Raw genomic sequence first — 15,970 nt, forward strand, 5'->3', positions numbered from 1 at the left:
CAACAAGATTACATCAAATAGACAAAGATACAAATTTCCCTTCTATATGAGATATTGGACCTGTAAAATTCTTGATGTTCATTAGCTATTTAATGCCAATCAATCCCACCAGAGTCCAGCTGGTCCTTGGGAACCTCCATGTTGCCACGACCTTCCCCCTCTGTCCTCTGACCTCTGAGACCTCTGCCTTCTCTCCACCTTCCTCACCCCACCCAGTCTCTGACTTTCCTTTATTTTACTAATTAAAATGGGGAGGTTCAGATGAAGTCACCTCTTGAGTACTGGACTGGGCAGCCCTTCTTGGGGAAGTGGAATTAACATTAAAATACAAACAGCTTCAGCACAATCTACACCAATGTTACCACTAAAGTAAGCACAGCATTGAGAATGGGCTTTAGCAAACCTGATGGAAACACAGTTGCTATGCGTGTGGCTTGGAGCAAATTACTAAGCTCTGAAGAGTTTCTATAAAATTGAGATACTTAAGTTATAAGACATCTATACACTAGTATACAGGCAATATTTACACCCTAGATTGCTGAAGAAATTACATGAGAATATTTAAATAAAAAGTCTGTCATGTCACCTGCCCATTCAGTGATGACAAGTCACAGTGGGCCCAGCTGAGCTCCACTTCCGTCTCAACAGTATTTTCCCTTAGATCTCAACGTCTTCACTGTAACTAAACTTCAATCAAAATACGTTTGTTAAGAGTCTATTGCCTGTGGGTGTTCTGGCATTATGAAGACAGTAAGTGTGACTTTTTAGCTATTAATTATCGTGTGCATGTATGGGGGCCTACATGCACCATGGTGTACAGAGATCAAAGGATGACTCCACGGAATCAGTTCTCTCCTGACATCTTTATGCAGCTTCCTGGGACTGAACTCAGGCCACCCGGCTTGAGCTGTAAGCACTGCACCTGCTGAGCCATCTCACTGGCCCCAAGATCGTATTTAAAATAGTTTTTGTTTACACAAACCCTGTCTCAAAGTGCATATAGATTGTTTCCTAGTCACTCTTCCTATGAACAACATAGATGATGGGACCTCATTGTGTGTGTGTGTGTGTGTGTGTGTGTGTGTGTAAAGGGATAATAAAATCTCACAAGGCTACTTGAGGATTAGGGAAACCCACCACATGCTAGGTACTCAATAAATAGCTGTTATCTGAGGAATATACATAACTAAAAGACTTTCTTCACCTCTAACTTGTAGGAGGGGAAGTTCCAAGGAAGGGCTACTCTTGTCTGGTTTATTTTTGACCCTAAAACCTCCTCAGTGAATTTGTAGACACAGCTCTAATCTCTTTGACATGGTCCTTGGTTTATTTATGGGCATTTCTTATGATTCTTCATGAAATCCACGCGGTCCATTTGCTGGGTTCCTATGAGACTAAATGAAATATCATTTTAAAAGCACTTGCTCAATATGTTTGTTGTGCCATGACGTAGTTGCCAAGTACCGTTACTGTGATCGTGGTGACGTTGCGTGTATGATCTCACCTGTACTCCAGCTGAATAGAATGATCTGACTTCTCATCTGCTCTTCTGCCCCCAGTCTTTTCACATCATCCAGGAAACTCCACGTTGACCCAAAGATCATGTCCCCAATCTAGACACTCTCCATGTTTCTTCTGTATATGCCCTCAGCTAATGAGCAGCCTTTTCTTCCTGACTCTAAAAGGAAACCTGAACCATGCAGCCTTCTCAGTGTTTACTGTTCCTATTAGTTCCAGGGTGGCCTTCAGTTAAGAGATTTCCCCCTTGCTTTTGCTGGGATTAAAAGTATGCACCACCACGCCTGACACCACTATTTTAAGCCAGTTTACCTCCACAGCCTGTTTCTTATCCAGTTGCTACAGGATTGAATTACAATGGCTAGAGGCCATTATTAAGGAGAGGTGGGGGAGGAGGGAGGGAGGGAGGGAGGGAGGGAGGGAGGGAGGGAGAGACAGCGCAATATTGAGCATGCTGTTAGCAGAAACTTTAGAAATTCTTCACTCTATAAATGTTCTCTCAGTGTTCCTGGGAATAAAGTTTATGTGGCTTTATTACACAGCTTAGTAGAGTTCGCAGGATCTGATTCCTGCCCTGTCTCTTCTCCCCAGTGACCTCTTCCCCCAACATTTCAGTAGCTAGAACAATCTGAGACAGTCTCCTATCCCTTCCCAACGCTCTTGTTTTTGAGGGATTTTTAACAGGCAGTCCTTATCTGTCTCTTCCGTTACTGTTGCCCCTTGATGTACCCCAGTGCCTGAGGACCACTTACAACAGAGGACCTACTTAAGGTTTTGGTTGAATAAAGGTATCAAATGGCAAGATTGGGGCGCCCCATTTTATTCCATTGTCGATGCAAAAGCCATAGTTCTCATCTTAAAGGGAATTAGAAATAGTTTATTCTAGAGCTATTTTGAGTGACCTGGGCCATACTACTGAAGCTCTCATCAGTCAATCAATCATTGCGGACATAGCCTCTTTTCCAGAGTTTAGTTCACAGCACCATCCCTAGGGATGGGGATTAAAGCCCGGGCTAGGAAAGTGAACTACCACTGAATTCCAGTGCTAGACAGCAAGAGATATTTTTCTCACTTTCCGAGCGAAAAGATTCTTGCTTATAGCTGTGAAATATATGGTCATGAGTCAATCTACTTGTGGTAGCGGAGCGACCGAAAAGTTCTCAGATGCACGTTGATAACCACGGTCTCACACCACACTTCCGGTCGGTCTTCTTTAACTTCCCTTTACATCAACCTTGACCGGCCTCTCACTAGTTTGGCCCTCATCCGCCGCCGTAGCGCGGCGCCTTGGTTGCCCTGGGCGACGACCTGTGACCTGAGAGTGAACGAAGCTGTTTCCCGCCGGCGGGAGCTGCGGCTGGGGCGGGTTGAGCTAAGGGCTCGAAGCTGATCCACCATGGCGGAACAGCTGTATCTAGAAAATATAGACGAGTTCGTCACGGACCAGAACAAGATCGTGAGGAGCTAGGACCTGGGGGTTCGGGGATGGGGAGGCGGGGGAGTGCGAGGCGGGTGTGAGGGGGCCTGGGCCTGCCAGGTCGGCGGGGGGTCTCGTCCCCGGTGCCTGTGGCTTCACGGGGACCGGCCGAGGTGAGCGTTAGTCGCCGCGAAGCACTCGTGGGGTGGACACGCCCTGCGGGCAGAGCCTCGGGCGAGCGCTGAAGCCCGTGGGCCTTTGGCAGGATTGTGGGGTTCGAGGGCGCGGAGCTAGGGAAGCGGGTGGGGTTCTTGAGGTCTCCTCCTTGTTCTGTCCGGTGATGGACCCCTCAAGTCCCGGGGAGTGCGATTCCGGAGACCCGAGAACTCATCTGAGCTACTGACGGGTGTTTTACCCTCCAGAGATGGTTTCTTCTTCCTGGAAATTTAAATATTGAAAGCAGCATGACCCGCCTCTCTGGGCTGGTGTAAAGATCTAGAGACTGTAATGTGAAGGAACTTTGTAGTTGAGCTCATGGACCCAGTTTGGTACAGAATGGTTACAGTAACCCACACCTCCCAGGCCTTCCAGGGTTTTGTGCTGTCCCTAGAAGTAAAAAGACGTGTTTATGGGCCATTGGTACTGGATAGATAATTCTTTAATCCTGGGTCTGTCTCTTCCCCCTCAATCACTCAGTCTCTCTCTGACCAAAACGGTTCTTATTGGGAATACATCATCTAGCGGTGGAAGAAACAACAGATATACCAGGTCAAGGAAGGATGGAAACTTGATGCCTCTAGTTCCCAAAATGACCCCCATACTACATTTATCCATTTACTCATTTCGGGGATCACCACACCAACTGTTCCTCCTAACATTTGTATAGTTGCAAGTTTACTGAGAAGTTCCTGGGTTATATGCTTTCGAATAATCTAGGTTTTAGATACATTTTAGGATAGTTTTAGGTAGTTTCTCAAAGACAAGAGTGTCATAGAGCTTAAGTAAAGCAAAGAGTGAAAGGGAAACAATCTTTACATATATTTGGCTTGACTTTGTAAATTCTTTTTTTTTTAAAAAAAGATTTATTTATTTTATGTATATGAGTACACTTGCTCAGACACACCAGAGGAGGGCATCAGATCTCATTACAGATGGTTGTGAGCCACCGTGTGGTTGCTGAGATTTGAACTCAAAACTTCTGGGAGAGCCGTCAGTGCTCTTAACCACTGAGCCATCTCTCCAGCCCAGCCATGTCCTATGGCGCCTGTGTGGATGTCATGTGGATGTCATTCCACATATGACTCAACAGATCAAGCCCAGATTCTGAAGGGTGTGTGGTAGCAAGTGCCTAACACTGCCGCTGAGCCATCTCTCTGGCCCACCTTTGCAGATTCTTTTGCATTGATCAGTCTGTGAAACATTTTAGAGTCTGTTAGATGAGTTCCCTGACCTTACTCGTCACATGGCTTTTCTGATGTATCTACTGTAGTTTACAGGACAGTCATCCAAGAAGAAGAATCTTTAAGAGCAGGCTCTTAGCACTTAACGGTACTCTGGAATCACCTAATAAATCCTTAAAAACTTTTTTTTTTTTTTGTTTCAGGTGACTTACAAGTGGCTAAGCTATACACTAGGGGTTCATGTTAACCAGGCCAAACAGTAAGTCCTTTTACTGCTAATTTTAATAATGGTGGGATGTTTTTCACTTGTTTTTATTTATTATTTTAACATAATCTTTTTATTGATTATTTGGGAATTTCACATTGTGTACCCCAATCAGACACACTTCCCAGGACTTGCAGGTCCAACCCCTACACTTGTGACTCCAGCTCCCAACCCCCCCCCCCCCAAGAAACAACAAAACAAGAAAAACCAAGTCTGATCTGAGTTGCCTGTATAGTCATGGAACATGGTCAAACTCCCTGTGGCCAGCCCCTTAAAGAAAACTTGTACATTTTTAATTCTCATATCACTGTTAGGCTAGAACCGGCTTTCCACCTGGGTTAATAGGAAAGGATATTATTTTCCCTACCTTTTACTACTGTCTTTTGAACTGTGTGTGTGTTCATGTGTGTGAATGGGTGCACACAGGCTACAGGGCTCATGGGAAGATCAGAGGACAATCTTGGTCTCATCCCTGCCTTTCTAATGGGTTTGAGGTGGGGTCTCTTATTCTCTGCTGTGTATGGCAGCCCGATTGGCCTGCAAGCTTCTGAGGATTCTTTAATCTCTGCCTCCCTCTCACCACAGGAGAGCTGGAAATACGGAAATATGCTACTTACCCAGCTTTGCTTGGGCTCTGGGGCTCTGACCTCAGGCCCTCATGCTTACATGGTAGGCCTTTGGCCCACTTCCTTACCCCAGCCAGCCCTGTTTTCCTCCCTTTTAGTCTAGTGCACTTATATGCAAATGTGTTGTGATAATTTGCAGCTCTGATACCCTGTATTGATTCGAATGAGAATGATAGTCCCCCCACTCCCCCCTAAGCTCAGATATTTGACCCCTTGGTCCCCAGTTGGTTGTACCTTTCAGGGAAGTTTAGGAGGCCCGGCCTTGCTGCTGGAGGCGCTGTGGGCAGGCTTAACTGTTTATGGTCTTCCCTCACTTCATGTTTACTTTCTCAGATTTATTGATAATGCTTGCATTTGAAGATGGGAGCTTTCAGCTTCCTGATCAACCACCCTTGCCTGGCACCCCTCTTTCCATGGTGGCCTCTTATCCCTCTGTACACCCAAATAAACTCTTTACTCCGTAAGTTGCTTTTGCCATGGTCTATTACCACAGCAACACAAAAGTAACTATTTTATTAAATGGGCTAACCAGTCTTATTTATAGCTTAGATTTATATCTTTGTTATCTTAGATTTTTATTTTTTCACATGTTTGTTAGGCCTAACTTTGGCCCATTTTTTCCTAATAGTTCAGTTGCTGTGATAAAGCATCAACTAAAACCAATGTGAGGAAACGGTTTATTAGGTGATCTTACAAGGCGGGAGCCTAGAGGCTGGAACTGAAGCAGAGACCGTGAAGGAGCACAGAGTACTGACTTGTTCAGTTGTCTTCTTTGTACAACTCAGAACCATTTGCCCAGGGATGATACTGCCCACTGTGGGCTGGCCCTCCTATACCAATTAACAATTAAGAAAATGCCCTACCCCCAACAACTGGAGCAGAGGCTGTCCCTAAATCTGTTGACTGCCTGTAGATCCCCTTCCCCTGAGTAGCACCTTGTCTGGCCTTAAGGGGATAGGATGTGCCAAGGTGGGGTGATACTTGGGGGCAGAGGGGCATGCCTCTCTCTTCTCAGAGGAGGGGAGGGGAATCAGGGAGGGACTGTGTGTAGGGTGACCAGAAGTGGGTGTGGACCTGTGATCCAGATGTAAAGTGAATAAATAAATTAATGGAAAAGAATGTCTTACAGATATACCCACAGACCCATCCAATGGAGGCAATTCTTCAGTACAGGTTCCCTATTCCTGAGTATGTCGCAGTTGACTGAAGCTAATGATGCCATAGGTCAACACCCATACGTGTTTGACATTAGCTGCCTGATAGTATATGGTATGAGGACTAGAGCCAGTGAGACGGCTCAAGTAGGCAAAGGTGTTGGCTCTTGAGCCTAATGACCTGCGTTCAATTCTGGGGACTTGAAAGGGACCGATGCTCAGAGGTGGTCTTCTGGTCTCCAGTCCTGAGCGGTTGCATGTATGTAGACACACATGCACTAATTAATACAGTAAAGATAGGACAGTGAGTGAGAGCAAAGGGAGTATGTAGGGAGACTAGAGCACCGCCTTTCTTGCATTCAGCCATACCTTTTTATTTCTTTTGTTTGAGGCCAAAAGAGAAATGACAACTTTTAAGTTAATGTTAGAATATTGATCTGCAAAGGTACAGAATGTTGTCCAAAGAGGAGAAATTACTTGATCATTTGAGGACACATGGATGGGTTAAATGCCTCCTTTGGTTTGTTCTGCTTCTGGGAAGTCTGACTTTTATTTGTAGTAGGAACTTTGAGCCATTGCAACATGGCACATGTCTTTGAAGCCTCTGAGTTACTGAGCCGACTGGTTTGACTTTATCTGAATCAACTTCATAGGTAGGAGACTGATTTTAGCTGTGATGTTCAAGCTCTTAAAGACTGAAACTGTTAGCTCTGGGCTAGACCTGTTTTTAACAAGATTGCCTAAGATCAGCTTTGGTCTAAGCCTAAGAGTTGCAATGACTTTGGGAATGGACTCAGATAAGAGCTTTATTGTTTGTAAACAGGACCTCACTATGTAGGTCTGATTGGCCTGGGACTCACTTTGTAGACTAGGTTGGCCTTGAACTCAGAGATCTGCCTTCCCAGTGCTGGGATTAAAGGTGTGGACCACGGCTGGCTGTGCATTATTCATTTCAGTGATTGGTGTTTGACTATGAAATGAAGCTACTGCTACCACAGTCACCCAATAGACATTAAGTAAAGACACATTTGAAGGACTAGCACTGTAGATGGTTGTTGTAGCCTTAACATGCTGTCTGGCCTGTGTGCCCAGTTAGATAGCTGGCTATTCCTGTACCTGCACCATGGTCAGCTCTCCTCCTTTGCCTAGGCGAGGGGCGGGACAACTCTCGCTGTTTATTCTTTTATAAAATATATTTGAGCCACTAAACAATTTATCAATTGAAAGTATATTTAATATTTTAGTGTGCAGCTGTCGCCATAGTCAGGGGCTTTTTGTTTGTTTTGTTTTAATCTTTCAAAGCAGGAAAGATATTTAATGCCAATTCAGAAACCATCCCATTTGGTAAATCAGAAGCAACCCAACAGATACATAAGCAAAAATTTTGAGCCATTTAAAAAAATAACTAGAGGTGGTTCAGTAGGTAAGGTTACTGGCTGCTCTTCAGAGAGAAGACTCAGGTTCAATTTCCAGCATCTTCATGGCAGCTCTCAACCACCTGTAACTTCAGTTGGAGGTGAATCCAGCACCTCCTTCTGGCCTCCAAGAGCACTGCTTGCATGTGTTGACCAGACGAACGTACAGTCAAGCATTATACACAGTAAAAACAAAATAAGACAGCCCTTACATACTTAGCCTCACTAGTGATGAGTAGATGCAAATTAAAATGCCTGTGAGGTACCCTTTTCTCTTAATACAGCCACAGTATTACACTTCAGAATGAATCATGCCTATTAAAGTCACTTTTAAACCTCCATCTTTCACCTCGCCTTTCCTAGACAACTATTAATCTTTCTGTCTATAGAATATTATATATATGTACACACACATATAGTCATACTTATCTGGTTTCTTTCAATTAATGTCTCAAAGTTTGTTCAACCTGAAGTATGAATTGGTACATAATTTATTTTTATGGCCAAACACTATTCCATTATATATATTAGTTTCTTAGTTCCAGGATTGCGCTAACAGAGTACTGCAAAACAGGTAGCTTAAAACCCTAGAGGTTTATTGACTTTTGTTCTGCAGGTTGTCTATGCACATTCTTGGTGGTGTTCTTTGAAGCACAGATGATTTGATTGTTGGTGAAGTTTGTCACTGTTCTGATTACTGTGGGTGTGTAATAAATTGACCCAGACTTTAATGGAAGAAGCAACCATTTTATCCCTCATGGATTCTGCAGTGTGAACAGGGCACAGTGGAATGACCCATGGTAGTTGAGTGGTATCTGGAATCTTAGCTGAAGTGTCAGCCACTGCAGTCCAGTCTTTAATTTCTTTCCGTACATCTGGCAGATGGTAATCAGCTGAACTTTAGCTGTGGCTATGGACCAGGGTGTTACAGGGCTTGGGCTTCCTTACTGCATGGTGTCTAGAAGCAGTCAGATTTCTTATACAGCTGCTCAGGGCCCTAACAGCTGTTTTAGCACATACCAGAAGCCACTCATCTTTCTCCCTCAGAAGTCCTCCCTGATGCAGTTTCTAGGGAGGGAGATGCTGTCTGGGTTATGTTTAGAAAATATAACATGTAAATTAAAAGGTACGGTTAAGTGCCATTAATCCCCAGCACTCAAGAGGCAGAGGCAGGTGGATCTCTGGGTTTGAGGCCAGCCTGGTCTACAGAGTGAGTTCCAGGATAGTCAGGGCTACACAGAGAAACCTGTTCTTGAAGAAACAAAACAAGTTCTTGTTTTTAGTTCTTGTTTAAAAGTATTATTTTAGTCTTTAACAGACAAGATCCTTCCTTATTGATTTAAACATGATAATTTCAGATTGAGAAAATGTTACAAAGGACTAAAATTGGTTTAGTTCTGGGTGAAGTTATGATTAGAACTGATAAGGAGAGGAAAGTTAATGGTCTCAAGGGGGAGGGTATAAGTAATATGTTAGTGTACTGGCTGGTTTTGTGTCAACTTGACACAAGCTGGAGTTATCACAGAGAAAGGAGCCTCCCTTGAGGAAATGCCTCCATGAGATCCAGCTGTAAGGCATTTTCTCAACTAATGATCAAGGGGGGAGGGCCCAGCCCATTGTGTGTGATACCATCCCTGGGCTGGTAGACCTGGGTTCTGTAAGAAAGTAGGCTGAGCAAGCCAGGGGAAGCAAGCCAGCAAGTAACATCCCTCCATGGCCTCTGCATCAGCTCCTGCTTCATGACCTGCTTGAGTTCCAGTCCTGCCTTCCTTTGATAATGAGCAGACATGTGGAAGTGTAAGCTGAGTAAACCCTTCTTTCCTCCCCACCTTGCTTCTTGGTCATGATGTTTTGTGCAGGAACAGAAACCCTGACTAAGACAGTTAGGAAATATATTCTGTAGGAAGTTAAGTTTTTTTCACTCATTTTAAAGTGTTTCATTTATATTATTGTCAGAAATAGAGTACCTGTCTTTATTAAATGAGAAACATGTGAAAGTGTATGTAAGTTCCTTTTTTAAAGGTTTGTCGTAAACTCAGTAAAAAGGGAAGTAGATTAAAAAGGAAAGAAAACAAAAGTGGGAACTAATAAGAGGAAAAATTGGGGTTTATTTGGGGAAATCTATGCAGAAGACCTATATATAGCTTGACCTGGAATGTCCTATGTAAGCCAGGCTGGCCTTAAACTCACAGAGATCTGCTTGTCTCTGCCTCCCTCCCTAGGATTAAAGGGAAGGAGACAGCTCTCTGTGATTCAAGTTTCTACTAATTTTAAACTTATGCTCAAGGAAAGAAATAGCTGGTCCAAATGTGTAGTAGCTATGACTCCTTTGTTTACTGCTTAGACTACAAGTGGGCACTCAGGAAAGTTTTAGTTCATTTTTTAAATTTTTTTTATTTGTTTTTTTTAATTGGCTCACATTTTAAAACTTCACTATGACAGCCTCACAGATAAAGATGGTGAAAAGAGAATACAGGTGACCCTTGGACTTGGAGTAGTCTAGGAAAGCAGGTTGGAGGGAAGACTAATAAGACTTGGCAGTTCTGCATAAGGAGGGTAATGACTCTCAGGTTTCTGGCTAAGGTGGTTTGAACAAATGATGATGTCATCAGGGAAAAACGAAGTCATGGAGTTGAGTAAAATAGGCCATGAAGAATACCACAGGGTGACCAACCATATCCCATGTCCCAGGAAACCTATCTGAGTCAGGCAAACTGGGTGGCTGGTCATACTAACATACAGTAACATAGAATAACAAGACCAACAGCTAAGGAAGGGAAGGCACAGAAACTGCAGGAAAAAAATGGAGCAGTTGTAGCAGAAGGCTCTGGGTTAGCTATCATGGAAGGTAAGAGAGGGCTTCTGGAAAAGAGAGTGGTCAACAGAGGCTGAGGTTTTCTTTGGCTTATTACATAGCTCTGACTAACCTGGTACTTACTGTGTAGACCAGGCTGGTCTTGAACTCATAGAGAGTCACCTGCCTCTTCCCCTGGGATTAAAGACATGTACTACCATACCTAGCTCTCAGAATTTCTGAGTTCCTGGCTGTTCTCAACTGAAGTATGATATGTTGTAGAAGCTTGCTAAATATTTCTTGCAATAAAGACAAATGATGTACATCTTTTTATTGTTAAACTCCATTGAGGGGCATTAACTTCTGGTATTTTGGGTGGTTGGGATAAAAGTTAATAAGGACATTACTGAAAGCAACATTTCTGCATTTAGTGTGTGACTGTCAGGTTAATGAACGTTTTAGATGTTGGATATGTAAGCATCTGCTATATTCTACATCATGAAACTCTTAAGTAATTCAGTAATAACAGGTAGATATATATTTGTCATGATTTATATGATAGCTTGAAATAGTAAATGTAATGATCTTATAGAATGACTAAAACCCCAAATCATCTCCATCTCCAAAAAAGCACGTATAGAGTAGAGGCTTACAGACAGTGTGCGAATTTGGGTTATAAGAATTATTCTGTCGTAATGGCACTTCTCTATGCCTGAAGATAGGAAACTAAGAAAACTTTATTCTGGATGCCACAGCTAGATAACTGACTCACTTTTGTATTGCCATTTAATCTTTGCCACTGTTTGGCTATGGGTTCTGTCTCTCGTGGCATATTTCTAGATTTATCTCAGGTACACCCTGGGTCCCTCAGCCAACTCAAACAAGTTGGCTCCAGTCCCATGCTTCATCTAAAGTTCATCCATTGTTTTTTCAAAAATCCATCGATGTTCTGAAAGTAAAGACTTCTGCTGTTGAAAAACTGTCAGATTTCATATATATGACTTGTAAGTCGTGAGTCAGGAGTTGATGGGGGAAGATGCATACTAATGAGTCCTTCTGCCTTGTTTGGAACAGGATGCTCTATGAATATGTTGAGAGAAAACGGAAGGAGAATTCGGGAGCGCAGCTGCATGTTACATACTTGGTGTCTGGCAGTCTTGTACAGAATGGACATTCTGTAAGTTCTCTTGTAACAAAGTTTCATGTTCATTAGACATAAACATTATTAGAAATAACAGGAGAGAGAAGCAAGAGTGAGTCGTATGGAAGTTTTAAAGTCCCTCTTAAAGAGAGGGAGCGTTCTGACATGTTAAACTGAATCTGACACTCAGGAGAGGTTAGGGAATGTCTTGGCTGTGATGAAGAGACTGTCACTGTTAGTTACCTGGGAAATGAGACAGTCGGGAATGGCTTTTTTTCCTTGAACCTCTTTTTTTTTTTTTTTTTTTTTTTCTTTTGAAGACAGTGGTACTCAATTTTCATCCTCTCCAAATGTCATGTCACAGATTCTGGTGTTAAAGAAGGAAAAAAGTAGGTGACTGTGTAACATGAGCACTCGTTTTGATAGGAGATGACAGGCCTGATAGCGTAGCTGCTGGTACAGACAGAGGTATGGGCTGGGGAGTACGATTAGGCTCCTGCATCTTTTTCTGTTCTGGTTGCATCTGCATCTAGCCCACCAACAACTTTTTTCATCTTAACTACAAAGCAGTCTCAGTCTCAGGTCTGTTGAATTTTTTGTTGACTTATATTTTTTCCCTCAGGGACGGGCACAGGTATCACTGTTCTTCCTATGCCTTTAGAAACACCAGAAGCTCTGTTGTCTTGCACTGAATCCAGGATCACTCATAGTTCTTGCACACTGGCTTCCTGTTCAGCAAAGAGTCCCAAGCATATGAAATTTAAAGCTCTTAGGTGAGCTTTATGAGGAGCAGCAGAACTTTAGATTCAGATCCCTGTTCTCCAGCTAGTGTTTTCTTGTTGGCGTACTGTTGAAACTCAGGTGTCTAGTCAACAGTGGCTCTCTGCCTTGCTAACGCTGTGGCCCTTTAATACAGTTCCTCACGTTGAGGTGACCCCAGCCATAAAGTTACTTTATTGCTACTTCATAGCTGTAATATCTGATGTGCAGGCTTTTTGATATGCAACCCTCCAAGGGGTTTTCTTTAACCCACAAATTAAGAACCACTGGTTAGTACATCCTTGTTATGTTAATTAGGGCTTGTCATTATAAATTCTCATTAGCTTTTTTTTTTTTTTAAAGATTTATTTATTATGTATATAGCATTCCACCTGCAGGCCAGAAGAGGGCACCACATCTCGTTACAGATGGTTGTGAGCCACCATGTGCTTGCTGGGAGTTGAACTCTGGACTTCTAGAAGAGCGGTGCTCTTAACCTCTGAGCCATATCTGTAGCCCTCATTGGCTTTTTTAATGTAGTGATTTTTGGTTGAAAATTATTTTTTAAAATCACTACCTACTGTATTATTCATTTACCAGCATTACAGAATAGTCAAGTGTTAAGATGGAATCTATAAAGAATTTTTCTTAAAGACAGGTTTCTTGGTGTAGCTTTGACAGACTAGGCTGACCTCGTACTCATAGATACCCTGCCTCTCTCTAGTGCTGGACGAAAGGTGTCAGCCATCACACCCAGCCTCTATGAAGAACTTTTGTTGAAGCCTAGTGTAGTCGTACGTGCTTCTAATTCTAGCATTTGGGAGGTTGATGCAGGTGAATCTGGGTAAGACCTCTCTCAAAAATGTAAAATAAAATTCTAACAGGCAATGGTTTGTGATGCTGCACTTATTGGGTCCTTCACCTTGCCAGGTGCCCACTGCAGTTGTCAGCTCTGTGCTGATCTGGCATGTCCACTGTTGAAGCCTGTGCATTTCAGTGCCCCCAAGCTTAGCCACACTGAACTGCCTGGCTGTCTAGACTGTTATTCCCTTTGGTGTCAGTTAATGACTGCCTCTAAGGCTTTATTATGCATCTGCGGTATTTTAATGGTTAGTTTCTAGTGCCTTTTCTCATAAGCTCTGCAATATTTAGTGTGCAGTTTTGTAGAATGTGACATTTTTGGGAACGTCTGGTTTGTATCTATGATCATGTAAGTGTGTGCAGTTACAGGTGTGTGTGTGTGTGTGTGTGTGTGTTTACTTGCACACATGCATGTCACATATCCATATGTTCAAGGGTATATATGAGCACTTGTGAAGGCCAGAGGACAGTCTTGGGTATTACTCCAAGAGTTGTCTACACCTGAAGCTTGCTGATTTGGTTTAGTCTGGCTGGTCAGTGGCCTCCAGGCTGCCTGTCTCCTCATCACTAAAATTATAAGTGGTCTTACCATGCCCATCTTTTTACATGGACACTGGGACTTGAACTTAGACCCTCGTGCTTGCATGACAACCATTTTAGCAACTGAGCTATTGCCTTGCTTTTCTTTTTAACTGGAAAAGAAACCACAAAAAGAAAAAGAATCTATGAATTTTATTAGTTCAAATTTATAACTACATTTTTTTAAAGTTTTTTTTTTTTTTGATGTATTGGGGAGGATAACTAAGTGGTGGAGCTGTTGCCTAGCATGTACAAGGTTCTGGGTTTGTCATCAGTACAAAAACACCAAAACAATAAAAATTTATGTTGTTGCCAAACATGGTGGTTCACACCTGTAATTGGCAGCACTTGAGAGCTTGAGGCAGGAATTACTGAGTTTGAGACCAGCCTGAGCACAATAGAGTTTCTGACTCCTAAAAACCAACAAATCAACCAAAAAAAGATTGTTTGATTTTTATATTGCTCATCTATATTAAGGATTTTGGTGGTTCCTAACATTGACATAAATACTTATTGTGAAGCCAAATATAAGATTTAGAGGAGAAGAATGAATATTTTTAATAGCAATTACTGAAATTTTTTCAAAACATTTCTTGCAAGTTTTTTTTTTCTGTAGGGTATATTCTGCTTAAATCACCCATTGTGATAATTTAACAATTTAAGATCTATTTAAACTCAGTTCTCTGTCCTTTAAGAAAGGGCAGGCCTCCCAGGATATCAACCAAACATGACATAAAAAGTTGTAGTAAGTTTAGGTGCCTCCCTTCATATAAAGGCTGGACAAAGCAATCCTGTAGGAGGACAAGGGTCCCAGAAGCAGGCAAAAGCTTCAGAAATAGCCTCTGCTATCCACAGGACTTAGGTCAGTTCTGTGTAGACTCCCTGATTGTCAGGTCAGTGTCTGAACCTCTATGACAGGTTGAGTGCAGGTTAGTTGATTCTGTGGGTTTTCTTGTGTCTGTGACTCCTCTGGCTCCTACAATCCTTCCCTTCTTCTGCAGGACTCTCTGAGCTCTGTATAATACTTAGCTGTAGGTCTCTGCATCTGTTTCCACCAGATGTCAATCTATAAGTATAGCACAATAGACAGATCTAACTTTTATTTAGTTCCATAGGTTATATAGTAATTAGCATTCAATCATTTACTAAAAGTTGCTCTTAAGACTTTGAGATAATTTTGTTTCATAAAAATACTGAGGCTGGCCTCTCATTTTCCTTACTCTTAATTTCAAGATGATATAAAATGTGCAAATTAAAAATAAGTCAGACTGCCCTATACTGTAGTGTATTTTCAGGGTACCCAGTGTTTTTTTAATGTCATAGCTAAACACAACTGAGTCGAGGAAGCTGAAATTCTGAGTTCTGTGACTTCACTACTGATGACGTGTTGTTCCTTGCAGTGCCACAAGGTTGCAGTAGTGAGAGAAGATAAACTGGAAGGTAAGGGTCTGAGTAGCTGAGTAAGCTTTCACTTTGCTTAAGGCATTGATTGTGTACAGTCTGTAGACTCTGTATTTGCCTATTTAACCAAATAGTCTTCTATTCCTTTCACTAATGGTTTTTGATCATTAATCTTGCATTTGCCTAACTTCTCATTTTTAAGGCTGACATTTATAAAGCACATCTATACCAGGATTGCAAGACTCATAACAGACATAAAAATTGTCAGGGATTCCAGATGGCATGGCTCCTTAAGCTGTGGGTTGTGATACTTTGTGGGGTTAAATCACTGAATCTAGACCCTGCAAAAAAGATTATGAAACTGAGCTCCTAACAAGCAAGACATAGTTCAGTATCAGATGAGGTGAGCAGTGAGCGTGAGATGACGTGGGTTTTGTGGCTGTGCTCCCCATGTTACAGCACGCACCCTCACTGCAGTCTTGCTCTTTGCATTGCGTGCCATCCTGCCTTGTAACACCAGTGAGTATGGCCTGAACCGCCTGGGCCCAGTGTGAGCGCAGACACATGCTGTGCTGATCGTCGTCTTTTTATTGCATATGTAAACTTTTGTGCTCTTATAGAAACATAATACTTTAATTAT

General features: G+C 42.5%; 1 protein-coding gene across 1 annotated transcript in view; it reads left to right on the forward strand.

Annotated features, from left to right (window-relative positions):
* The first annotated feature begins 2,880 nt into the window (after positions 1–2,880).
* The window catches only part of POLD3 (DNA polymerase delta 3, accessory subunit), a 35,136-nt gene continuing 22,046 nt past the window's right edge, over positions 2,881–15,970 (forward strand). The window contains exons 1-4 of the mRNA XM_080911376.1: positions 2,881–2,974; positions 4,539–4,594; positions 11,664–11,766; positions 15,330–15,369. Of these exons, the coding sequence (XP_080767502.1) occupies positions 2,915–2,974; positions 4,539–4,594; positions 11,664–11,766; positions 15,330–15,369 (259 nt within the window). The 5' untranslated portion in view covers positions 2,881–2,914. The remainder of the gene's footprint in view (positions 2,975–4,538; positions 4,595–11,663; positions 11,767–15,329; positions 15,370–15,970) is intronic.

The sequence above is a fragment of the Micromys minutus genome (assembly GCF_963924665.1).
Source record: "Micromys minutus genome assembly, chromosome: 2".
Classification (NCBI taxonomy): Eukaryota; Metazoa; Chordata; class Mammalia; order Rodentia; family Muridae; genus Micromys; species Micromys minutus.